Source organism: Strix aluco, chromosome 1, assembly GCF_031877795.1.
Source record: "Strix aluco isolate bStrAlu1 chromosome 1, bStrAlu1.hap1, whole genome shotgun sequence".
NCBI classification, from domain to species: domain Eukaryota; kingdom Metazoa; phylum Chordata; class Aves; order Strigiformes; family Strigidae; genus Strix; species Strix aluco.
In genome coordinates this window covers 138,468,509-138,495,791 of record NC_133931.1, presented here as the reverse complement: position 1 = coordinate 138,495,791, position 27,283 = coordinate 138,468,509, and the positions used below count along the sequence as shown (strand labels likewise).

The 27,283-nt window shown below is 38.8% G+C and overlaps 1 protein-coding gene across 3 annotated transcripts; it reads right to left on the bottom strand.

The window, feature by feature from the left end:
- Positions 1–27,283, bottom strand: SP4 (Sp4 transcription factor). Of its 3 annotated transcripts, none has more exons than XM_074837100.1 (6): positions 26,708–27,283; positions 25,932–26,032; positions 23,906–25,457; positions 5,071–5,299; positions 4,638–4,837; positions 1–3,555 (listed from the first exon to the last, which is right to left on the bottom strand). In XM_074837100.1, exons 1-6 carry the CDS (start codon positions 26,712–26,714, stop codon positions 3,308–3,310), a joined length of 2,337 nt encoding a protein of 778 aa, XP_074693201.1. In that variant the 5' UTR covers positions 26,715–27,283; the 3' UTR covers positions 1–3,307. The 3 variants fall into 3 exon arrangements, with proteins under 3 accessions (XP_074693201.1, XP_074693209.1, XP_074693217.1); XM_074837108.1 differs by lacking the exon at positions 26,708–27,283 and adding an exon at positions 26,136–26,362; XM_074837116.1 differs by lacking the exons at positions 25,932–26,032; positions 26,708–27,283 and adding an exon at positions 26,098–26,364.

Genomic DNA, 27,283 nt, shown 5'->3' with positions numbered 1-27,283 from the left:
CTTTTAAACTCAAGGGAATTTTAATAGGTTACTTGCAAAATGTTATTGCAGGCAACAACTTGTACATGGTTTTAGTTCCAAACCCACCAAAAAATTATACAAATCAGCATTGTAAAAGTGTCAAATTAATGCCTTACAGGCTTTGCTGGCAGAATTAATTTCTAAATTCTAGATGTGGGGAAATGTTACTCTCATTTTTTTCCTTTTCCATTTTTTTTAGAAAAATTTACAAGTGAAATATTACTACAAAACTTTTTATAAGGAATTTTTGCAAAACATTTACATTTTTACCATCAACTATTTTTCTGTTTCAAAATCATTATGTAGATTTAATACCCTATGCTGCACATCAATTCTTGCGGGATGACAATTCAGTGACATGCATAAAAAAACACCACAAGGCATTAAAATGAAGACTTAAATACAAATATTGTTGCAATAAAACAGTTATAAAATTGAAAAATAGGACCTAAACATCATGCTTACTTAACTTTGACAAATTAACTTTTTCTCCTAGATTACACACTTTTATTACTGCTCTCGTGAAAGAATGTGATAAATAATGACTTAACACCAATTTCTAATGTAATCGGCAACACATACACAAACCTAACCAAAGAAAGTATATTTTAAGAAAAAAACTATTCTAACACTGGAGTTCTACCATGGTAAATACACTTTGCACTGATACTTACAATAAAGCAAAATTTTTAATGGTGGCAAAGGGAATGAACAGTGAAATGCCATTAAACAAGATACTACTGCACATCTGTGCCCTATTACTTACAACAGCTATATCCCACTGAGTCAAATAAAGGACATTGAAATTTACGATCCTTTTAAGACAGAAAAGTGGATTCAGAATGGTATGCAGAACAGACTGTCAAAATGTTTCTAATTCCAGCGGTAAAATGTGCACCTGCTAACACAAGTTAATGTACTTGAGATGCTATGAAGCCAACCAGATTTAGATTTTGATACATCTATAATAGGGATTCATTGCAGATTAAAAATGACTTCAGTTTCCTATCTGCATACATATGTATGCATGAAAAAATTATATATGAAATGGTTGTGCAGAATGCTCGTAACTTCAGTTTACAAAAATTGTTAACTTGTAGGAAACATGGTATTAACATTAGGAAAGTTCTTCTTTGCATAAAGAAATTTATAGCACTGATTGTGAAGCATAATGATAAAATATATATTTGATGTTTCATTTCCTATATAATAAAATTAACAGTTAATACTACCTAATGTTCATCTGTATTAAATGTAACATCTAATTGATTCTGATGTTTTAAATCCAGATACATCAGTTAAGAGTACTTTAAATAAAATATACAAAATAATGTACAAAACCCAACTAAAATTTAAAGACTCTGTCACAAGTCTACAAAAGCTTTAAGAAACTTGAAATTTATAACCACAGTGTAAAATTGTTTTTCTTTAATCTCAAAGCTTTTTATGTAAACTGAAAGTATAAAATACCTTCAGCTTAGTATTTTGCTACAAAGGGCTGGCCTAAAGTGTACACAGTGTAAACAATGATTGGTATTCCTCTTGCTTCAAAAATACAGAAAACACCACAAGATTGATAAATTATTCAGATGAGAAGTATATGTTTTGTGAGGGAATGCACAAGGTATCTGTTTTGTCTCTCATACTAACAGCTACCAAACACATTCTTCCTTTTGTAATTTTCAGGGAAAAAAAAAAAAATCCTTCTTGCACTGTACTTCCTTTAGTTACATCAAAAATATTTTGGAGTATAAATTTTTTAAAAAACTGGTCATGAGAATTACTACCAAATGACTGTTATGCGTAAAAGGTTACATTTATGCCCATGGGAAGTAATTAAAAATCCTGAGTATGAAATATTTGGCCATCTTTCCTCCTTGTACGTACTGGAGTTTTCACATAGAAAATGCAGTTTGATTTTTTTGTTGTTGTTTTTCATTTCCTCTATATTCCTATTAAACTGGCACATCTGAAAATGTAACCAAACCTTTGAAATCAAAACTTGTGTAGTACAAAGATAACTATACTCCTCTTTCCCCAGTTTGCTTTGTGGTTGGAGGCTCAATGTAAGATTTGATAGGTAACAGATACTTATTACCAGCCCACATATTATCCTTGAAGAGAAAATAAAGACAGTAATATTTAGGGGAAAAGAGAGAAAATGTTTACTTTCAATACCTTTTTTTTGGTTAAAATGTGATAATTAATTCTTTTCTTTGGCTATTAAGTCAAAGCATAAAGAACTCAGCACATTAACCACAATATAATAAACTAGTATTTACAGAGAGAAGATACTGGAGAATGAGCTACAACACTCAATTGTCTGATTAATTTCCATGAATTCTAACAAAATTAAAACATTTAAATGCTTAAAACTGAGTTTTTATGATTCATGTAACCTACGAGTTAGAAATGGACCACAAATATTTTAAAATATAATGAAATGATATACCAAAAGTTGACACAAAAGTTGCCATATTCATTTTTCATCCTACATAAAGATACCATTACTTTTGTAAAATCTTATGTTAATATCTTTCTATGGTTTTATCTTGCCTACTGTATATACTAATTCTACATAACCTTAGCTCTCCAAACAAAGAGAGGAATTAGAATTTACTGATTGTCATTTATACACACTACTATAATGTAGTGGTCAAAATTAATCTGAGGTCCATCTCAGAACCACTTCACAGCATGCATCATCCAGCTGCTATTTGAGTAATTCCAAAACTTGAGAAAAGACGGCCAAAATCAACTGACGTGTTCTATGGACTCAGAAAAACTTAAAATATTTCCACTGCTGTTCATCTGTATTCAGTTTTGCTGTGCCATACGGGAAAATGATGTTCTCATGAAAATATTACAAATTTATTTTAAAAACAAAGTACCTTCATGAAATGATATTAATCCTAGTCAAGGTCCACCCTGGTTTACATCGATATTATCTGATTTTATAAACACATTAACATACAATAGGGGGGGAAGGTTCATTTAAAATCATTACATGATATACAGACATATAACTAAAAAAGTACAGTATGGAAATAATATTCCCCCATCTGTTTATCCAGTACATCAATTTGCGCTGTTTGTATTTTTGAAATTTTTGTCTTGTTGCACCGGTGTACACTTCCCATGCTGACCCTCCAACCTGGAACACTTACAGAAATCATGACTGAAAGCATGATTTCCTGCTCTGTAATCCACTTTACCAGCCCACTTCCATATCCTGAAAGGTATGTAAACTTAAGTGCAGCACTAGGCGTCCACATAAATGATCCTTTCAGAATTCTTCCATGTTTGTTGAAACATTAGGGGTTGCTGGGTTTGAATCTTGAGAAATGGCAGCAACAGTGACAATTCTTGGAGAACCAAGAACCTCAGTAACTGAAGAGTCCAGTTCTCCTGAGGTAACAATAGCAAGGGCTGTTCCACCACCCTTCTTGTTCTGATGAGTTTTGACATGTTTCGAGAGATGGTCACTTCGCATAAACCTTTTAGAACATTCTGGGCACTCAAATCTCTTTTCACCTTTTTTAAAAGAAGAACAAAACCAAAATGTTACTGAAAGGGAGAATGGAACACTGCTTGATCATTTGAATCTGACCCTTTTCTAGTCAACATCTGAAGGGTCTTTAAAAGGATACAATGTTTTCTTCTCTACCTGTCTGATTTCCAGGTGTGTTCTGTACAGTCACAGGCTTTTGGCAATCTACTCTTCACTGCTAAAATGTTCTCAACAAATATTTGCTATGCTGTGATTATCTGGTGAGAAGTTTGAATTTCAGGTCACAGGAAAATTTTCATAAACTTCCATAAACCTAACAGAGTAGGAGAGGTAAAAGCCCTGAAAGAACAACTTGATAGCATTTTTTTAAGAATATTTGTTATTTAGATTACAGTGATGAGAAGGGAATTTAGAAACATGAATCCCAAAGCTCCATGAGGATGTATGAAATCTATGTCAAGAGAGATAAATTCAACATACTAAAAAGTCCTGTCACTGTTCAAATGTAATTAGTGCTCAGACTTCAAGTCCTATCTTCTGATACTATAAAGTGGAGGGGGAGGGAAGGCACACCTTCTTGGGGCTAGAAATATGAAGGCTGGTATAATTTTCATTTTCTAGAACATCCACCTTTCCAATCTGAACTCTTAAGAGACCTTGCTTTATCAGTTCACGCTTGGAACTTCAAGAAACTTCCCAAGAAGACCAAATCTGATGTATGGACTAGGTTAATAAATTTCCTAAGGATTGAGCTAATCCAAGTGAGAAGCGATGACCCTGGTCCATGGCCAATCCTACATGCCTGATCTAATCTGTCAAATTTAGAGCAGGCACTAGCTAATGTACGTCAGCTATCTGTGATGAAAAGGTCATCTTTTTCTAGCATAGGTACAGAAGAACAGTTTGAACAGATCTCGTTTTATTTATTTGATATCAGTCAGCTTGAATTGATGAAAACTAAAATCTACCACTTCCTCTGTTTTAAAGTTACTTTATTTACATTTAAAAGTAGTTTCAGAGATCCTAGAACTTTGATATCACTGTTTAACCATGGCCATTATAATTCAGACTTGCTGTACTATGCATACAGAGAGGGCTGACCAACCTGTGTGGGTTCTTCTATGTCTTTGTAACTCATCACTCCTTGTAAATCGCTTGCCACAAAAGATCCAGTTGCATATAAATGGTCTTTCACCGGTATGCCAGCGCAGATGCGCTCGAAGATGAGATGTCTTGCCATAAACTTTTCCACATCCTTCAATATGACAGATATGTTGTTTCTTTTTTCCTGGCTCATTGCTGCCTCTAAAAAGATCAAATTTAAACAGGTAACTAATTACGTTCTAAAATATTATTAGCTATTAGGAAAAATATTTCGTGCTAATAGAGACAAATATAATCCCCTGTCTAAAAAGAAATATATAAACATACTTTCTAATAGAAAACAAAAAATGTAGGCAATATAAGAAAATCTCATGCCCAAATGAGGGAAGCTGTGATAAGATGCCTAAATACATCCTGATAAAATTTACATTTACCTTCCTTCTCCTTCTCTGCAATTAGGACATGAGCAGGCAACTCTTCTCAATCTCTTGCCAGGTTGCACTTCCTGGTCAGAAGCTTGTTGAGCTTGTTGCAGCTGCACTTGTGTTATCTGATCAGGACTAACAGCACCAATTGCCGCATTAGCAATGCCACCTACTGCTACAGTAACAGGAGCTATCGTGGCTTGCTGTACTTTTACTCCATCCTGTCCTTGCTGTTGACCTGTAAAATAAGAAAGTGTTTGTACGTTTTATTAGTCATTTCATAAAGATAAGTGCATTTCACTTATTATGCTTTATAGAACAAAAGTCCACCTAAAGGGAAGCCACAAAACAAATATTAAATCCAGCCATTTTCCTGAAGCACTACCAGAGTACTTACCTGCTAGCTTAGATAGCCCTGTTTACAATAATTTGTTATTAGAACAGTACAAGACTGCAAATTACTGATACTAAGAAATGTGAACTAGTTTAAAGTGTTTTTTCTCAAAAGCTGAGATAAATGAGAAACCATTAAACAAAATCTTACACAGAAATATTGTTAAATCGATTGTTGACTAATGTCTCTCTAATAACCTTTGAAAGCATATCTACATTCAGAAAACTACAATTAATTAATTTTAAAAGTTGCTGTATGGCACATACAGAATTGTCACTTCTGCAATCTGTCCTGAATCAAAACTGAGCCACAAAGGAAGTGTCACAAAGAGAAATAAATGTTGTAGGACTAGACTTGAACAAGCTAGCATACCAGAGCTTTGTTGGTTTTGTGGGTTTTTTTCCCAGGATTCTCCACCTGAGATGGGGTAATTCTGGTTATACGTACAAACCAGGCGATGAGAGGCTGGAGAGCAGCCCTGCAGAAGGAGGGGATTTGGGTTGATGGCAAGTTGAATCTGAGCCAACAGTGTGTCCTGGCAGCCAAAAGGGCCAACCATAGCCTGGCGTGCATCCAGCACAGCACAGCTAGCCAGTCAAGGGAGGTGATTGTCCCACTCTGCACTGCACCACTGTGGCCTCACCTCAAGTACTGTGTGCGGTTTTGGGTGCCTCAATATAAGAAGGACATTGAACTACTAGAGTGTGTCCAGAGGAGGGCAACCAAGCTGGTGGGCAAGACTTACAAGGAGCAGCTGAGGTCACCTCATTTGTTCAGCTTGGACAAGAGAAGGCTGAGGGGTGACCTCACTGCAGTCTACAACTTCCTCAAGGGGGGGCAACAGAGTCGAGGTGCTGATCTCCTCTCCCTGGTGACCAGCGACAGGACACATGGAAATGGAATGAAGCTGCATCAGGAGAAGTTCAAGTTGGACATTAGGAAAAGGTTCTTCACTGAGAGGGTGGTCAGTCACTGGGACAGGCTGCCCAGGGAGGTGATTATGGCACCAAGCCTGTCAGAGTTCAAGGAACTTCTGGACAACACTCTCAGTTATATGATTTAGTTTAGTTTAGGTTCTGTGAGGAGCAGTGAGTTGGACCCAATGATTCTTATGGGCCCCTGCCAACTCTAGACATACTGTGATTTTGTTTTGCAGAAGGGAGTACGTTTTCAAGAAGACTGGAAAAGCAGCTTGACAGAATCAAATGGAATTCTAAGATTGACTTGAGGAATTAAGAATTCAGCTTCATTGCAAAAGTTCATTGATCTCATTGGCTTTCTTGATCAAAGGAAATCAGGATCACCGTCTTGATATTAAAGTAAAATAAAGATTATTCCAATATAGGTAAGAAGAGTAGTTTCTTGAGCAGCAGGGTAATATGACATTTGCTTAAAAAGTTAGTACCATACAGTCTAAGAAAATAATGTCACAAACTAAATCTGACACAGAGATGTGACTTCCAGCCACAATCTGACAACATTGAATACCAGTCCTGCCAATAACAGGAACAGGAAAAAAATATCATTAGATGCTGCCATTTTCAAAAATTCAGTGCCTTCATACAAATGGGAAATGAGAAAATACTACTTACTTATTGAAAGAGTGTAAAGACCAACCAGAATTCCTTAGAATAGACTACAATATTTTAAGATTTAAAGTCCTTAATATTGAAGCATTAATTTAAAACTTAGAAATCCCTTGGAGGTAATATGATTCAGAGAGATTCAAGTGGGTACTGCAACTTGTTTCCCAAGCATCTGTAACAGACATCATCAATGGGAAAACGACTGAGAAAAACACTCTCTCTGAAGTCTAAACTGCCTAGCTATCAAGTGAGTTTATATACAATACAGCACAGGATAATGACTACTTCATTCACATTCACATGCTGAGGAGCAATATATATCTTGTACAAGACCATGATAACAGCAATAGATGAAACCTAACACACCACATACATACAGATAGGTTAGGACTAAATAACATGATATACAAAGAACCTCCCAAAGTGACTTGACTGTCCTCTAACTGGCCACTGTTGGCTACAAGAAAGAGAATAAATCTGTCTTGTGCTAGGTCAGTACCAGGTTATTTTCACCAGAAGCACTGACCAGCTATTTCCCCAGCTATCTCTCTTGGTTTTCACCTGGAACTTACACCTGATCTGCCTAGATATGAATAAACATGAATTCCTTGTTTTCTTAAGCAGGCCACAAATATTGACAGATGCTGAGTACTTACACTTCTCTGAAAAGAATGAGGACAAACCCAGAAAAGATGTCTGACTCCCACTTGCTGTTGGACAGACAGTAAAACAACAACAAAACAATCTAAAAGTAGTCTGGTATTTGCAGCAGAGGAATCACAGAAAAAGAATTACAGGGTTAATCTTGAGTGCAGAGCCTCCATATGTCTAGGATACAGCAAAATCTTTCTTTTCAGAATAGCAATGTACTGGAAATAAATTTATTTCCCATGTTCTAATGGGAACAAAAAGCACTCATAAGAATCCTTAAGGGACAATATGATAGGGTAAGGAGAACATTGTGGTATGAATGCAAATAGTAATATCTAGTAATTGGGTCTAACAGTGGCAGAAGAGGACACTTCCAAAGAAAGTGCTAGTCCAGGAGCAATTCCTTGCCAGGCTCATAAGCCGCTGAAGTGCTGACTGAGTGCTATGAATAACGAGAGTCAAAAAAGGCTGATCATTTTTGTTACATCTAATGCTCATCTTAACATGATAATGTGATTGCTTATGTTGAAAACCTGCTGCAGTTTTTGGTTAGCCAAAGGTAAATAAATTAACTGGAAGAACTTGCTCAGCTTGTGGTCTTTCTCAGCAAACAGACCACTCACTCTGTTAAACGTACCCAAGATGCAAACTCCTTTAATTCACAAAACACCACCACAAATGATGAATCTATGAATGGTCACTGCAAAGTTAAACATGTAACAGATCTTATAGCCACACCTACTGCAGCCTCTTACGCTATTTTCACTATCAGTCACGTTTTCAAGTACATTAATAAGAATTATCTTTTGTTGTTACAGTCTGTTAGAGGGATGTCTCCATCCATGTCACAAAGTCCTATTTGAGAAAAACACATCCTGGGACCTAACCAGTCTGTGGTCAGAACACAGCTGAAGAGCACAATTTTCTCTCAATTTTCCCTTTCTCTCTAATTTTCTTGAATCTGATATTAAAATTTCAGTGCAACTTCCTTCCCAGGCTGCCAGACCAAAGCTTTCCAAATCAGATGTGAATTGAGGCGCTTGAACCCTGAGGATGACAACTCCTTTTTTCACTCCATGACTAGTGCTGCAGTGATGAATGTCCAGCACATAACTTTTTCTGGATCCAACCAATCCACATTTATGGGGAAGCCTTTTCAGCATTTCTAAAAATCCAGTATATTGTGCTGATTCGATACGAACCAACTTTCAGTCTCTAAGTCATGAAAAGACCAACCACGCAAAGGTCTTCTGATACTTCTTTTCGTCAGAATATCAAGTACCACTGCTGACACATACTTCATCTGCTCTGAACTTCTCTCCCCTTCCATGTGAGTGCCACACATATCTTGGAGTATAGGATACACACTACTGAGCTACAACCTTAATCTATTTATTAAACATAATATAGTGATACATTTGAGTAGAAATTCTTCACAATAACTGTAAAGGTGACAATAAAAATACAAAAGAGAAAATGCCAGAAGTAAGGTTGCTCAGGAAGACAATTACATTATCTGTATGGCTTCAGTTAAACAGTAATTAAATGACTGCTCTTTAGATGGCATTAACAAAGTTATTACATTTTCTAATGTGAATGTTGATTTTCTTCTTTAAATTAATCTCACAGAGTTGTTATTTTAAACTCCCTTCCCTTGGATTCCACTTACTAAATTCAGAACAGAATGTTCTGAAACTCTCAAAATATCACACAAATAGCCTTATTTAAAGATCCAGGCCACAATATTAGATAAGCAAATCTCTACTTTTTGAGGTAAAGAGTAACTGAAGGAAGCACACATATCTGATAAATACTCTTTGCCAGAGATTTACATAGTTATCAGAAAACACTGGGAAGTTCAAGAATGTACTTCCTGGACTTAATTTTTGTTTTGAACTCCTGCAAGAGCATCCCAACAAGCTAGCCCACTAGTAGTATACAGGATAGAAAAAAAATGCATCTCTTCTCGTTTTAACACTATTAAACATAAAATTCTTGTTCTTTGAGAGTAAAAATAATTATTTTAGACCAGTTGAAAAATCTTTTCTCTTGAAGAAAAATCAGAAAATTTTCACAAAACAGCTGACAGAACATGCCCTTGTCTAAATCTCAAAATGAGCCTGCTATAGTCTTGAGTTGTATGGGATTTTGATTTTTTTTTTTAAACTATATACTAGAATCCACTATGGATCACTACATGCTTTAACTTCTACATCATTTATACTTATTCAGGGAAGATAAAGGAATTTCATTATTTCTTAAGTTTACTGAAGAAAAGATACTGAGAAAACTCAACTGTTGATACGAGTTTGTCAGCAGTCTACAAAACTAAATCTGGACAACTTCTAAAAGGTTATAAAATTAGGATTTTTCAATAGAGAGATCTAGATATAAATTAGCTTTTTATTTGAAACAAACTGTGCTTATTCTAAAAACAGGTGGCTGAGATCATGTTACCCATACAGGAACAAAATGATGTCCTGACACTTTCTAGATGGAGAAAAAAGACCTATTAAAAATAATCTATATGACTTCTTACTAGGGGCATTAAAATACCATTTAAAGCCTTCCACAAATTCTGCTACAGTCATGAGACCACTTGACATTGCTTCTTCCTAACATACTCCAAACCACAAAGCCCGATATCACTATACTTCACCATTCATAATCAAACCTTTCAATAACAAGAGCTCTCATGTTTCAACAGATTTCAGAAAGAGGTCTAACAAATCACTACATGAACAAAGTCACACTTCAGTTCATCTATGTTATTCTATATGACTTGTCAAAGCAGTCACCACACATTTGCACCTGCTTTTAGAAGGTACGTTTTTCTCAAGTTCCCATGATTTCTTAATAGTGATTTTCTGAAACTGTGAAACATTCTTAATTAACAAAATCATCACTGAACTTGTGTATGACTGAACTTTATTGCACATGCTGTCAGGTTACAACAAAATGTTAGAGTACAAAATAACACTGATACCAACTACTCCATTGCATTTAATTTTCTCTCAGGTCTAAGGTCTCTTTTTCTTTTGGATAGTGACCATTTCTTTGACGACAGGACAACATGCAAACAACAAGGCAACCTGATAGGGTATTTATTTTGCAAATCAAGGGCAGTAAGATTCTCACTCATTGCAATATTGCATATATGATTATGACTGAATGTAATTAAGCATAACATTATAGGAATTTTTAAAGCTTCTCAAACAGAGGAACCTGTATGATTTTAGTCACTAATCTTTCCCATTTAAGCATTTAAGACATTACTTATTATCACAAGATAAAAAGATTATCAAGATAAAGGATTGTACATCTTTTGTTCCTCAGCATCGCTTACTCGGCTTTCCAATTTTGCAGTAAAACTGCATCTTAGCAGTTACCACTCATGTTTTCTCCTACACATGAGTCTGTAACACATTTATGCAAGAAAACGCAACGATTTTAAGTAATTACTGTGAAGCCAAATAATATATATACACACACGCGTGTCTCAATTTTAGGCTTCAGGCTAATTTGCAAAATAACTCCTGTAACACCACCTGGATGATTTAAGAAAGCAAATGCACGGTACCTAGGAAGTACTTTTCTACAGAGCGACTGACCACTGAAGACCATGGTTATTAGGCTTAGCTATCCATCGTAAGTCAAAACAAGTTTCCTTTTACTACGTATTGCACGTGCATTCCTATCCTTGTTCACCTGAAGTAGCAAGCATGAAAAACTACTCTTTGAGGCAAATAGGGCAGAAAGGGAAGAAAAGGACTTAATTTTAATGATCCACAGAAATCATGGGAGTCAAACTTCAGAAAAATGGATATTCAAAGAGAGATTTAAGGCTAAGACAAGGACACTTCTAGTTTCTGGTACTTGGTTCCCCAGAACAATTTGATAGATTTCCTGTTGCTGTTGTGCAACCAGCATTCAGCTGTCAAAAAGATGGCAGCATTAATGACAGAGTTATCTCAGTAGCGTGCATCTTACTGCAAAATCTGAGAAACACTTTGCAAAATGTACCTAGAGCCAGAGCGGCTAATGTTGCAAAAAATAAAATTGTTCAACTGCATATTCCAAAAATGAAAGAAGTTTGCAACTGACATTCATAGTCCACTGTATATTACTACAGGACAGCTAAGTAAATGACAGTCTGCAGAGTTCCAAAGCTCTGCAAGCATCAGCAACTCACCCATTCAACAACTTACTGATGCAAAGCAATGGAGGAAAAGAGGTTTCTCATCTCCCCTTCCCCTGCATGCAACAAGTACAGTCAGCTTGCAAACATCCTTTAATATTCTTTTTCCACAATGACATATAATTTATAAGAAGATATTTATATATGTTTACATATATTTATTTTATAAAACTATTTATTTGTAATATATTTTTATATATAATAAAAGATAATACTTTAAGATATAGCCAAGATTTTAAAATTTAAAAACGTCTGGGGCAATAGTTTATAGTCAGAGATCATTTTTTTCCAACCAAAATCTACCTCGAAGGAGGTTTCACGCTGAAAAATGAAATGCAAATCATATCTTAAAATTAAATATATGCAAAGACAACACTGAGTTTCAGTATTTACACAGAAAACTACGTGATTCAGTGCTACTTAAATGGTACGCAGACAACTCTGCCCTCTCTTCTACCCTGAAGCAGTGGTTTATAAAGATTTATGAAGAAACAATATGTGACAGAAGAAGAGTTCCCCAGAACAGAAACGAGGGCTGACACAAGGGACCAACACATTCTGTAGAGATCAGTTAGGAGTAGAAAGAGGAATTGGAGCCACCCAACTACTGCAGGAAATTTGGGTAGCACACCACAACATTGTGTCCAGGTGCTACTAAAAGCAGAAAGCTTCCAGTGCAAACTGCAACACCAACTAGACATCTGCCTTTTCTACCTCCTACAGGGGCACTGAAGCCAGTTTCTAACTTTTGATCTTTTGTCTGTTGCCAACTTTGACGAGATTTGTAAGAGCTTGTTAATCCTCTCCTCCGAAAACTTCCTATATCAAATGTCTCAGTCTGTTCAAAAATTACTGAACAGCATCATAATCAAGCTTAACTTTTGTGAAAAATACCACTTAAAAACATGAGATTTAAGACAGTAAAAAGAGAGTTTGAGGGGTTTAAACACCTTAAAAAAACCTGAAGTCTTCCTCTTTCTGTGCAAGAATCTTACTGGTAACACAAAGACAAAACAATGCCCCAAAAGTTTCATGAAGGCGATTTAATGACTTTTCAAAAACGTAAGGCTTTACCCAAGTGCTTTAGGACAACCTGACACTGCTTCAGTACTTTCAGACAGAAGTTTTCCCAGCTGGTAGTATCTTTTATTAAACTGAAAGACAGTTTTCTTTTATTACTTTATTAAACATAGGAAAGAGCTACCACAAGTACAACACTTATACAGAAACAACATAAAAATCAACCACAGAGCTACAGTCTCACAAAATCTAGTCTTGCAAAACCAACTAGAGGTTTCAGTGAAAGCAAGGCAATGTCTCTCGTTGTTATGGATGCTGTGGCTTCAAACAGAAAGAAAATATAGTCAAATTTATTAGGCATTCTAAAGAATGAGTTGGAATCAGAAAAATAACTTGTTATACTACTGTTAAGGCAAGAGACCCTTTCAAAGAACGCTGATTTTCAGCATCACTGAAAAAAAGAGTCAAAAGGAAAAGTGTATTTAGGATGAATGTTCAGGAACACTTCTCTGCAAATGAACACAAGTAGTTCTCTGCATACTGAACCTTAGAGCAAATAGATACCTGAAAGCTCGAGTGCCAACTGCGCTGCAGAGTGCCAGATGCACGGCATTGAAACTAGTAGTAGATATAAGAAATGGAGGTTTTAAAGTTTACTTTTATGGAACATCTCCCTCTACCTGATCACCCCACCCCAACTCTTAGGTTCTTCTACAGCTGACAGCTACAACAGAACATGGCCCAGGTCTTTTTTCTGATTCTTCCCCTTAACTCTGAAATAGGGATAGAACTAGAAAGAAACTTGTTGACTGTTAGTCTCTACAGTCTGACTAGAGGAGCTCAACACCTGACAAACTGTAACAAAAAAACCCCATCCCAACCCCCCCACCCCCAAATAAAATCAAATGCCTATCTTACACACTTCTGCCATATGGAAACTAAAATACTGGTCTCAGTGTTTTTTAGCATCTTGCTTCAATTTCTGTATATTACCATGGAAATACTAATAGCTTAATCTTGAAAGGACAGAAGGAGGCTGACATGAAAAAATGCAAACTAAGTTTCCAGTACTCCATTTGATTTTTTGGGGGTAGGGGTGGGGGTTTTTTGGTTGTGTTTTGTGTGGTTTTTGACTACAGTTTAGCTAGCTTACATATTTTACACTTGACTAGAAGGTTCATGAGTGTCCTTGAAGTAAACATTTTGGCTATATGAAATGTGGGCTTTATACTGATCAAGATAAAAGTAAATACACCTCTGAGCACAGGAGGGATTAGTTAACAGGTACATACATGGAAAATCCTTTCAACAGAAAGAAAGATAGCTGACTACAACTAGGTTAAGTTGTATAGTATTTGATAATTTATTGAGAATAAAAAAACATTGGCAAGGTAATTAAAATTTATCAGGAAAAATGAGATTCATAAAACATTTTTAAAGACCTTTTACAGCAAGACTAAATATGAGACACAAGCCTTGATTTTATAATAGCCTATGGGTAGATAAGACTAACCAATACAAAGACTAATTTGTTTAATAAAGATGTAAAAACTGTAACTTTATTAGTGTCTTCATCAGGCAAGGACCAACAAAGCTATATATTATAGAATCACAAAAGAAGGGCCATGTAAATTTCAATCCAAACCCAAAGAAGTTCTGCCATCTTCTGTAACATTATGTATACAGTTTTAAAGGGATAACAGTCTCCCTTTTTGGTTCAGAACAAACTGAAGAGCTTGATGTTTTCATCAGTTACTTCCTGATGACCAAAGAAACAAGACAATCAAGGCCCATATTTCTTAAACTTCAGGATTTTGCTCAAGGAAAAAGTGGTCACACCATCACTTGAAACTACTCTATAATTAAGGAAAGTCAGACTTGTACATAACGTGTACCCCAAAGGCTTTTTTGGTGGGACGATATTAACTGATCATTTTCTCTTCACAACAAAATGATAGTTGTCTGCCAATCTAGACTAAGTATGCATGTCAGGATAACATGGTTTACCAACAACCAGCTGATCAAGGTATATGACTGTTATCCACTGGCAATAGTATTAAACATCACTGGAAACTCCATTCTTAAGGATGGATGCATACAGAAATCCATATAACTATGTAACTATATCCCAAACTAAGCTAAGCATGTGCTAAGATGATACGTTTCTCAAGAGACTGCAGATGTCCAGAGCTATTGTTTTGGTTAAAGTGTCATGACAAAAGCAAAATATTCATTATAAAAGTTACATTGTTATGCAGTCCTGGCTACTTCCAAAGCTACTATCCTACAGCATAGAAATAAAACAACTTTGTTAACTAAATTATCCATTAAAATCACTGACCAATGAAAAACAGTTGTTTTTCAACAACATTGTTTATTCTTGAAATTAATATTCCCCTTAGAACACAACATCCCATTCCATATATAGCTAGATTTTTTTCAATAATCACCATTGCCATTAAACATTTTTAATATATTAAAACAGTAAGAATTTATCTTATCTACCAGTACCAAAATCATATGAAGCTAAGTACTCCACTATTTAAGTTACATTGAGGAAGCTATTGAAATCAGATTTTGAATATGCTTCTTGCCACCCCTCTACCCCTGAGTAGTAATGGAAGAACAAGAGGGTTGGCTTAGTAAAGATCTAAGCACCCTTTTAAAAAAAAAAAAAAGAAAAAACCCAAACCCAAAAGCAGGCTGATGAAGATGTACAGTATCACTCAGTTTTCTTGCTTGACATTTTCTGAACAAGAAAGTTCAGCCAATTCATTTCCTGCTCTATATGCTCTAATTTCTGACAATAGGGAATAAGAGAGGGGATAGCAAAACCTGATATTCTCAGAGAGTGCACCTGTATTGATGACACATTTTTAAGACCACATACTCCAACAGGGAAATACAGTTTTAGTAACATTCTTCTCTGAAGTCTTAAGAACTTACATTTAATTCTTGAAGCTAATAGCAGAGAAACAGCTCACTAGAAACTTATTTCACCTGGCAATTTTGAGCAAAGATGATACTTCAAGTGCTTCCCCTTCTCACTATCTAGAAGTAATGATGAAGTCATGCCTTGCTGCTCACAGACCAGGCAGAAAAGGCTTGTTTTACTGAGGCATTTTTACCAGGTTATTCTCTGTAGGTAACTTAGCTGAACAAGTAGATTGAACATTCCTTATGCATAAAGTTCAGGAACAGTATATTGATACTTAATTTTTAAGCTACCATCACCAAGGCAAACATTTGTTTTCACCAGCATAGTTTGTTGTTAAACTGTTACTGCCACTATTTTGAATTTCAGTTTAAGAAAATCCCACAACTAAAGCAATTTTGTCATTAGAAGACTAAATGCTTCTCCTATAATTACTCTGAAGCAGTTGAAAAGGATGCCTGTGCTATAATACTTAGAACACTGTGCTTCTGCAACAACTCTCAGCCCAAGGCAACCTGAGAACAGTTGTAAATGACCTCTCATGACTTTGGAAAAAGTATGCTAAATTTCTATACTCCTCCCAACTACACCCTCAGAATGCCAAGTAACACCTTACGAAGTAAAAAAAAACCCAAGAAAAACACCTGCATTTTTTGTTTTTGTGGAAAATAGCTCAGTTCTTTGTACTTATACTGCAGATTCCATAGCTTGCAACTTGTTTCTTTCAAGGTGTTTGCTGCAGCTTGCTTGCCAATGAACATCCAGGGAAACACTGCATTTTATTAAAAAAAAAGAAAAAGATCATGTCATGCAACCACCATCCCTCAACTCCTTGATATTTATATTTGCCACTTTGCTTATATATACTGTGGCTATTTTAAATCCTTTTTACCTTGTTACCACCTACAGGCACCCCTCCTTGCTTAGCCACACAACTCATTCTGCTTCTACACATACTTACATTAACACAAGCAAGGACACCCACAGGTTATGTGTTGTCATGAAAATGCATTTCCTTTTGTTCAGCAACATAGGGGTAATATTCTAGGACTTCAGACTAAACACCTTCCCCTCCATCAATAACTAGCATATGTGATAGAGATAATAGAAGATCATGAGTGGTATAAAGGTGAATCAGATCATTTAATTGTTCATAATACAGGAGTTTGAGAACATTAAATAAAAATGTATCTTATACAACAATTAAGACACAAGTTATTGCAGACAAGTATTGAGCATGTAAAAAATTTACACAGACTCAGAAAAGACAAATTCACAGAAGAAATCCATCAAGCATTATTAAACATAACAAAAACCCCAAAATCCCACTTCTAGCTCAGGAGGACCTGAGCTGCAGATCACTGAATGGTGGGAAGAGTATCTGAGTGGATTATTCTCATATGCATCACCTGGAGTCAGCATCATACAGGGTCAGAAACACCTTTGACTCATAGTCATAGAATCATAGAATGGTTTGGGTTGGAAGGGACCTAAAGATCATCTAGTCCCAAGCCCCCTGCCATGGACAGGGACACCTTCCACTGGACCAGGTTGCTCAAAGCCCCGTCCAACCTGGCCTTGAACACTGCCAGGGAGGGGACAACCACAGCTTCTCTGGGCAACTTGTTTCAGTGTCTCACCACCCTCACAGTAAAGAATTTCTTCCTCATGTTCAATCTAAACCTACTCTTTTTCAGTTTAAAACCACTGCCACTTGCCCTGTGACTACAGGCAGGCCTTGATAAAAAGGCTCTCAGTCTTTCTTATAAGTTCCCTTTGTATATGGAAGGGCTACAATAAGGTCTCCCCAGAGCCTTCTCTTCTCCAGGCTGAACAACCCCAACTCTCTCAGCCTGTCCTCATAGGAGACATGTTCCAGCCCACTGATCATTCTCATGGAGCTGCTCTGGACACGCTCCAACAGGTCCATGACTGTCTTCTACTGGGGACCCCAGAACTAGTCACACTACTATAGATAGGGTCTCACAAGAGTGGGTAAGAGGGAGTGAATCACATCCCTTGACCTGCTGGCCTCATTTCTTTTTATGCAGCCCTGTATACAATTGGCTTTCTGGGCTGCAAATGCATACCGCTGGCTCATAACCAATTTTTTATCTACCAATATCCCCAAGTCTTTCTCCACAGGGCTGCTCTCAATCCAATCATCACCTAGTTTGTATTGATATTGGTGATTGCCCCGACCCATGTGCAGGACCTTGCACTTGGCCTTATTGAATTTCATGAGGTTCACACAGGCCCACCTCTCCAGCCTGTCCAGGTCCCTCTGGATGGCACATCCCTTCCCTCCAGCATGTCGACCACACCACACAGCTTGGTGTTGTCAGCAAACTTGCTGAGGGTGCACTCAATCCCACTATATCATTAATAAAGATATTGAACAGTACTGGTCCCAATACAGCCCCCAAGGGACACCCCTGATTACAGATCTCCATTTGGAGATTGAGCCACTGATGGCAACTCTTTGGAAGTGGCCATCCAGCCAATTCCTTATCCATCAAATAGTTCATCCATAAAACCCACAACTCTCCAAGGCTATTGTGTGGGAACATGTCAAAGGCCTTACAGAAGTCACAGTAAATGATAATCAGTTGCTCTTCCCTTACCTACTAATGGTGTCACTCCGTCGTAGAAGGCTGCCAGATTAGTCAGGCATGATTTGCCCTTTATGAAACCATGCTGGCTGTCTCTAATGATCTGTCACCCATGCCTTGACATAGCTTTCGAGAGGATCTGTTCCATGATCTTACCAGGCACAGAAATGAGGCTGACTGGTTGGCATTTCCCAGGGTCCTCCTTTTTACCCTTTTTAAAAATGGATGTGATGTTTCCCTTTTTCCAGTAACCATTCCTGAGCTACATGCATTTAATCTTATGCATCATTTTATGCCTGTTTAAAGAATTTGGTAGAATGTTTCAAACTCCTCTGCAAAGTTTGAACCAGAATGACAGTAATACCTAAACAATGTCTTCAGTCTTTGAACAGCAAGTCAGAAAACCAGTGACTGTCACACAAAAAGAGTTAATAAAGAAGAAAAGGGAAGAGAAAGCCTTGAAGACGGGCTGAAGTTGGATGTAGACAAATGAGAAAAAGCATGAGAAAGCAGGAGGAGACCTGGAGGTACTGACAAATTGCGTAACTGCTAATAGCAGTGCAATGAAAGTAGCTGGTCAAAGAGAAAAATGCCTCAGTAACTCACATTACTACAGAGTATGAAAGAGAAGGCAAAGGTTCTACATTTTTAAAGTGTCCCAGTAAGAACACTTGGTATTGAACTTCAGTGTCATTAATAAATGGTTTAGAATCCACAGCACATCTCTGCAGAAGAGTTAACTCTCCAGTTCCAGTACTGTCAGGCAACAGACTGTTCCACTGAACAGAAGTCATTCCTCCAGGTTATTTTGGTGGATGAACACCAAATTCCCCATAATTCAGGCCATGTCACCTCACTTCTTAAACAAAATGGCTTGAACTTCAGTTGCAAGGTGATGGAATCTGGTCACTTTTGCCTAAAGCAACTAACAAAGCTTGGAGTAAGTATGCATAAAATACAAGTAATGTTTTTCACTATTTTTAAAACAAAAGTGTCTCATACCCTTTTGTATGGGACAAACACCATCATCATCACATAAAATTACTTCAAGATGCATAATTAAGGTAGATACAAATCTGATCTACTACTCTTTTTCCGTAAGAAACAGGGAATTACTCCGAAAAGACATGATCACCACCACTGGACTTCCACTGTCACCAAAAACAATGACCAAGTTCAGAAAAAGCTTGTGACCTCTTCTGAAGGCTCCAGTGAAAGAAATCCTACAGGTAGAACACAGAACTTTTACAGGGAAGCCTTTAATTCTCAGTATTTCATTAGAGATTAGCTGGTCTGTTTTATCTCACCCCATATTCTTCAGCATCCACAAATGTTCACATTCCATGCTATTCCTAAAAAAAAAAATATTCAAAGCTCAAGGTGTTGAGGGACAAAAAACTTAGCCCATCGAAAGGAAATGGTTTTATGAACTATATATTTTTCTTAGAATCATCTAGTACTAAACCAAGTTCCTTCCCACAGAGTCACTTATATTGTCAATTAACACATCCGGACAAATAACAGAACCTGAAAATAAGCTTTAAAAAGGCAAAGAATACCTCAGTTTAAGAAGGGGATGGGGGTCAGGGGGCCAGGAATCCCTTGAACTTTTGTCTACAGCTATCACAGCAAAAGCCTTGAAAAAAAGGCAAGGGAAATGTGCAGTACCTGCTTGTCCCCAAGCTCACAGGGGCTAAATTCAGAAGTCACCACCTATTAACATTAAAGGCTATCCTGTTCTACAGGGAATCACATATAAAACAACTACAGTTCATACAGCACAGAAGAAATGCAATTTACTTTGTACAGAACTAGCTTGCTTAAAGGCCATGACAGGTACTGATCTCATAGCAAGGCCAGTATTTGTACATACCTGCATGTTCAGGTAAACACAGTTGCTTTTATGTAGTCCATTGCTTGATTAGCTCTTAATTAACTAATTGTTTAAAGATCTGTTTTTAAGGCTCAGATATTTAGTTTCTATCTTCTCATCCAGCTTTCTTCTGTACATTTACTTACTGCTTTGACTGACACTTTGTACATCTCAGCAAAATTCCACAGAATCAGAGTGGTGCAGACTGGACAGCACCAGTCCAACCCCCCTGCTCAAGCAGGGCCACCTACAGCAGGTTGTCCAGGACCATGTCCAGACAACTGCTGAATATCTCCAAAGATGGAGAGTCCACAACCTCTCTGGGCAACCCGTGTCAGTGTTCAGTCACTCTCACAGTAAAAAAGCAATTTTCCTCTATATCATTGATATCGAATGAGTTTTCCCTCAGGCCAAAAAGTGAAAAGATGTGAGAACTTCTCTGCTTTGCCCTGCTTTTTGACCACACACAACATACAACCCGAAGTGTGATACTTACTTACCAGGAACAACATTTGAACTTTTAAAAAAACACAACAAAAAAACCCCACACTCATCTTGCTTGGTTTACAGTAGAGCCTACACACCTTGGGACCAGAGACTTCAAGTAACAAAGGTTAAAAAAAGCAGACTGAAATATATTATTTACTTGAAGATTTTAATATTTTTCTTCCCAAGGTGAAATTTGTCTCTTTTGAAATTTAGAATCCATTTGATAAAACGCTTAACATTTCCTTAATAATTTTAAGCTAAGAATGTTTGTTATTTGCAGTTAATTAGAGTTCTACTGCTTTTACTGTTTCATTTACTACTGAAAAACTAAGAAAAAAGTACCTAAATTACCCCATTGTAGAAACAACCAGGAAAACTAATGTTCATGGAGCAGAAATACAACACAAGCAAAAGAACAGTCATTTTGGACAAATACTTACTGTGATTTATTCCCCCTCCACCCTGAAACTCAGCTGGCTTGATTGGTTGGATTTGCTTGAAGGAGAAAGCAACTTACTTTCTTCCTAACAAAGTCAGAGCACCTGCATCAATGCATGGGATGAGTCCTTCACTCAGTCTTTTCCCTGACACCCTCTGGACATCCTCCATAGAGCTCATTTCTAACACCTACTACTGCTCATTTGTAGCAAATGATGCACTTCTGGAGAGTTCAATTAATGTACAAAAGAGTTCACACTGACATGCTTAGGTACTGCAGAAAAAGAATGGAAATACCAGTCTGCAGATGTTGAGGTAACCAAACAGTTTATTTTTTTTAAATGTTTCCTGTAACAAAAATAGCAAACCCCACTTCAAATATAAAACATTAAATCTGAGGAAATTAATAGCCCTGATCAAGACAGCTTGTTCCTTATAAGCAGCAAGCAAAGTTTAGACTTTAGCATGTTTGTATTTTCTATTTCATAACCATTTTTCCCTTGAATACTTAATATAGCATTAAGGACTGCACATCATGCTCTGCACTCTCCTCTCCACGCTACCATGTCTCCTGTTCCCAGAGTGTAGCATCAGGAAGTTTCACAGGAGAGTAGAGATAAATAAGAAGGAAATTATAACTAATCTCTCACATTCTCAAAGTTTGTTCTTTCTCCATAATCTCAAGCCTTGGGGAACAGAAATAGTACCTTATATACAAAGGAATATAGAAAAGATTGGAGGATTCACTGCTGCTAACATAAAATTAAAAGTGCTATGGAAACAGCCATAAGGCCTATCTGGGGGAAAAAAAAAAAAAAAAAAAAAAAGGTGAAGGGGAATTCAGTGGTCACAAAGCTTAAGTTTAGTTAACATATGAACTCTGTATGACTAAGTCTTGGCTTCTCCAGGACCATACTTGTGACTCATTCCCCTCCTTTCATCCTTAGTTATAAATCTCAATCCCTTTATTTTCCAGAAGACATCACATGCCATCAAAGGTGCAGGCAAGATAACTGAGCAAGATACCAGAATCTTTTGTTCTAATACCTCTTAGTGTGTACTAAACAATTGTACACCATTAGTAAGCAGGAAAAGACCTGCATGCAGCAAGGTTCTTCCTGCACCCCCAGATCTAAGCTGGTCCCAAAGCTGGCTTCCTACGATGAGTCCCCTACCAAAGCAGGAACTTCTGTCTAACAACTGTAGTCAACCAGCACCTTCCCATCAAGAAAAAATTTTTTCAAGGCAAACTGGACTGCATATTGTAGCAGCTGGTCAGCTCCAGGTAGCTAAAACTTCCTTTTTAACCATTACAGTTAAACACAAAGTCAAGATTTTAATTCTGATTATCCAGATTAACATTTCCATAACACTCCTTGAGTAAACCATGTTCAGTGCATCCAACCCAGCTCTTACTATTTCAGCATGCCATCAAGTGCCAAAGCGCACCATAGCGGATGAAATTCTCCAAATGGCAAATTTCTTATAATCAAACTATGTTTAGTCTCCTCAAAATATTTCAATTAAAGGGAACAATCCTTTTCCCAGTTAAACATTTCTCCTCTTAGTATATGATTACAAAAACACAGATTAAGAGTCAATATGATACTAACATTTGTTCATGCAAACTGGACAGTCGTTAAATATGAGGTTTTTCTTACAGTTTTATGCTAAAAAGCTGTGTCTATAGTTGGATTGCTCTTAAGACAAGAGCTTATTGTAATTACTACAGTAAAAGACTTTTACTTGTATGAAATAAAACCAAACTCATGTAAGCAGTTCTCAAACTGGCAGAGAGAACACCTAAATCGAGTTTTATCGGAAACTTTAAAAGTTAGCAAGTTTTACATATAGGGCTGCCCTTGTGGGACACTGCAGAGACCTTGCACAGGATTTACTTTAGAACTAAGCTCCATTATCCAGCCTAAAGCCTTTTAATAGCTCCTTTCCCAACTATTAGACCAGCATAACCAAACAGGCATTTCATAATACATATCAAAAGTTCATCAGCAAGTGCTGAGGTACAGTTACCAGTTGGTTTTATTTTTTTAATAAGACAAGTCACAGGAACTACGTTGTGCACAAGTGTACCTTATTCCACTCAATCTCTTTGCAGAACTCAAGTTTTTAAGGGAACAACTTTAGGAGCTAGTGCAGAACACAACAGTTCCATACAAATGCATAACACATCACAAGATATCCCAGTTCACATATTGTCACTTTTCTCATCCTACATCCCCCATGCAGAGACTGGAAATACTGCCTGGTTGGAAAAAGCTTTCTGTTGCTGTTTTTTAAACATATCAGAGCTCTAACAACAAAGTCTTACATTCACTCCCGAAGCCTACAAGTCTTTAATAAGATGGAGAACAGGATCATTTAAGGATAGTTTATCAGATACAAACATCTCCATTTCAATTGACACAAGTGGTAATATTAGCTCAGTGTTTAGAAGTGTCGCCTCTTTTAAATTCTAAATTTTAGTGATAAGGTAATTCTTCACAGTTAAGGGTTTAACATTTATTACAGAAAATCCTGAAAAAAGTATTAATTTAAGACTGTCTAGGATTCTTGCAAAAGTTAAAAAAAAACAAACAACCCCACACCACCAAACCAAAACAAATCCAAAACTTTGTCAGACCACTCACCCGCAACACTGGTAATGGTAACAGGAACTCCTTGCACTTGAACACCTGCAGCACTCAGGTTGGCAACACTTACTGTTTGAAGATTAGGTACTGAAGCAAGCTGGGCAGCATTCAGAGTGATGGGGGTACCAGCAACAGCCACTGGTGCAATCTGGGCAATGGTTGTGCCACCACTTGAAGACACAGGGGTAATGGTTAGCTGTTGGGGTAACCCAGCATTTTGAACTTGAAGATTTGAAAGGCTCTGCAGATTTTGAACCTGTACAGTTTGCCAGCTGATCTGCCCTGATGGTGTTAAAGTTGGAGCCCTGATGAGCACCTGAGTTGGACTCACTGCCTGCAGCTGAACGTTCTGCAAAGGCTGCTGCTGGATGGTCTGTATAGTCTGCCCTGACTGGAGCTGAAATGACTGTGGAGGAATGGCCTGAATAATCTGCTGTTGAGGCTGCTGGATCTGTATCTGCTGCAGAATAGGCTGACCCACAATCTGGACCTGCTGAAGGGAACCCGACTGATCCTGGACATTCTGTAGTCCATTGGACTGAAGCTGACTGGAGCTCTGGGCTTCGGAGTCTGCAGCAGTTGTTGGAGGTTCTTCAGTGGTCTGCTCGGAACTGCTGCCTGCTGTGCTTGTGTACTGGCCTGTTTCTGCAGAGCTTACTAGTGTGTCACTGCTCGTAAGAGATGTTGAGGCAGTGGTTGTAGAGGTGGAAGATGACGAAGGAGACTCTGGCATTGTAGAGGCAGAAGTGACAGGTGTAGACGATAGCTGATTTCCATTGGAAACTCCACTCTCAGTAGACTGGCCAACTTGTCCGGAACCTCCTCCAGCTGCTACACTGTTTATCACAGGCAACGCCAGGGTTACCCCACCAATGTTTATAGGTAATGTTGTTACAACTTGTGCCTGAGTACCAGGAATAGTTTGCAGTTGCAGTGGTATGGAAACACCAGGCCTAATTTGGACTGGAACTGTCTGATTTGCTAGGTTTTGAGCAATAACGTTCCCCGAAGCTGTCCTATTTGCAGTTGTGAGGATAGCTTGATTATTCCCTGCAGGAATAAGCTGAATTTGTCCCTGTATGTCTTGTAGACCAGTAGCATTAGATGGATTGATTTGAAGTTGTTGACCTTCTGTTGTCTGAATCTGTGGGATCACTTGGTATTGGACACTACCGCTTGGATTTTGTACTTGAATGACCTGGAATTGTCCAGGGGTTGTTGCAGAAGAATTGCCCGATTTGGTTTTTGAAGGAGATGTACTTCCATTGTTACTGCTGGAGGGACTTCCTGCACTCGAGGCAACAGAAGATCCTTGTTGAGCAACGCTGTTTTCTTTTGAAGCAGAAGGAGCAGCAGCAACAAGCTGCCAAGCGTTTCCAGCAAGCTGAGTTGTTACCAATTCTAACTGCTGTGGCTGATTCTGAAGCTGCACCAAACCTTGATTTGGATCTATAATAATCTGTTGCTGTCCAGTTCCTTGATTCTCACCAGGAGTTCCTATTTTGCTGCAAGTGGCTGCTAGCAAAGCCAGAGGCGAAGGCTGAGAATCCTATCCATGAAGAGAGAAAACAGAACGGATTCAGAAGAGCATGAGTATGAACTATCAGAAGCATTAAGGTTTACACAGGAAAGAGAAAAAAAAAAAGAGCTTCTGCATAGAGACCAATGATACAGCTCTGAATAAGGAAGTATGTATTTCTGTAAGTAATCTTTAAACATAAAGTCCTCAATTATCAATGAATATGTGACAGCCAGGACCTCAACCGCATCCTCAATCCAGTCTTTTTTTTTCCTCCTAAAATAAAGGAATTTTTAAAAAATGCTTCTATTACATGGAAAGCAGCTGATCACTGCAAAATGCAATCAAAAAAACATGTCCAGGCAGTAAAAATATTGCACCCAACCAACTACATTTCATCCAACCCAAAGAAAGATGCCCTGAGCAGGAAATGCTGTTAGCTGAACATTTAATTTTAAATGCTAATAGTTTGGGCACTTCCCTATTCGGGTGTGTGTGCTTTACCTGTGAGCCTCCAGTTTTCCCTTTTTTATTATTATTGTTGTTATTCTCTGCCTCGGGAGATTTCTCTCCCTCTGTGGGCATAGTTTCCTCCTTCTTTTGATCTGCAAAAATATCAAGTGTAACAGGTTAATTATTCACCTTCATTTATACAATAACAAAAACCTACGAGCATATCCTTTTTGATTCCCAGCTTGTCGCCTTTACCTCTTCATAAAAACAACAGCGCAAATCATTATTACAAAAGAACGAGTCCTAAGAAACGTGGTTTGAAACCCAACCCATGGGGGCTGGAGAGTTAACACCCAGAAAGGGGAGGTTTGGTTTCCTCTCCCAGAGACAGCAGGAAAAAACCACCCACAACCCTCCTCCTCCTCCTGCCCCCTAAAGCATCGACGGCCACTCAGTGGCCGTCGATGCTTTAGGGGGCAGGAGGAGGGTTGTGCATGGGAGGGAAAGAGGGAGGAAAAGAGGAATGAAGGAGGGAGGGATGTGCACAGGAGGGAGGGTTAGCGAAGAAAGGGGGAATGGAGGAGGGAGGTACGGAGGAGGCAAGTCGGAGGGGCAGGCAGGGGAGGAAGAGAAGAAAGGGGGCATAAGAGGAAGCAGCGCGGATGGGTGGAGGGGCAGGAAGAGGGGAGCGGGGTAAGAAGGGGGAGAAGCAGGGAAGAAAAGGGGGAACCCGGGAGGGCGGGATAGAGGGGGGGATGAAGGGTGGAGGGAGGAGCGGAGGGAGGGAGGGGTGTGCACAGGAGGGAGAGAGGGAGGGGGTTACATACCGCTCATCCCGCATTAATGCCCCGCTGAGGCGCCGCTCTAGGGGGGAGGAGAAGGAGGAGGAGGAGGCGGAGGGTGGGGTGGGGGTAGCGGGGAGAAGGCCGGTCGCAGCCGGAGCTGGGAGGAGCGGGACGGCCTATTTTTCCACGAATGGCCGCCGCTGGGCTGTGGCGTAGCTGCCTCTCTCTCCGCCCGCCGCCGCCGCCGGCCTCAGCCCGCCGCCTTGAGTGACAGCTGCGGGCCGGCCGGGCGGCGAGGGGGAGGGCGGGCGAGCGGCGGCGGGGGCGGGGCCCGCCGGGGCCTAACTGACGCCCACTGAGCAGGAAACCGAGCCCAGCCGCCAGCCTCTCGGCCGCCCCTCTCCGCCTCAGCCCGGCTCCCCACGCCGGAGGCAGGGGAGGCGGGGCGGGGGCGGGACGCGGCTCCCCGCGAGCCCGGCCCCGGTAGGCAGCGGGGCAGGCGAAGGGGCCTCCTCGTCGTCTTCCTCCTCCTCCTCGTCTTCTGGCCGCCCGTGCCGCGCGCCGGGCGAGAGGGAGGGAGGGGGCGTGGCTGCCGAGGCGCGCGCGCTTCGGGGCGGG

Bases quoted from the DNA above. Each gene is read 5' to 3' on its own strand.
- SP4 (XM_074837100.1), bottom strand. The intron at 25,458-25,931 runs GTAAAGCACACA...CTTCATGGATAG, and splicing joins GGAAAACTGGAGGCTCACAG to GATTCTCAGCCTTCGCCTCT. The intron at 5,300-23,905 runs GTGAGTGGTCTG...CTTATTTTACAG, and splicing joins TACCATTACCAGTGTTGCGG to GTCAACAGCAAGGACAGGAT.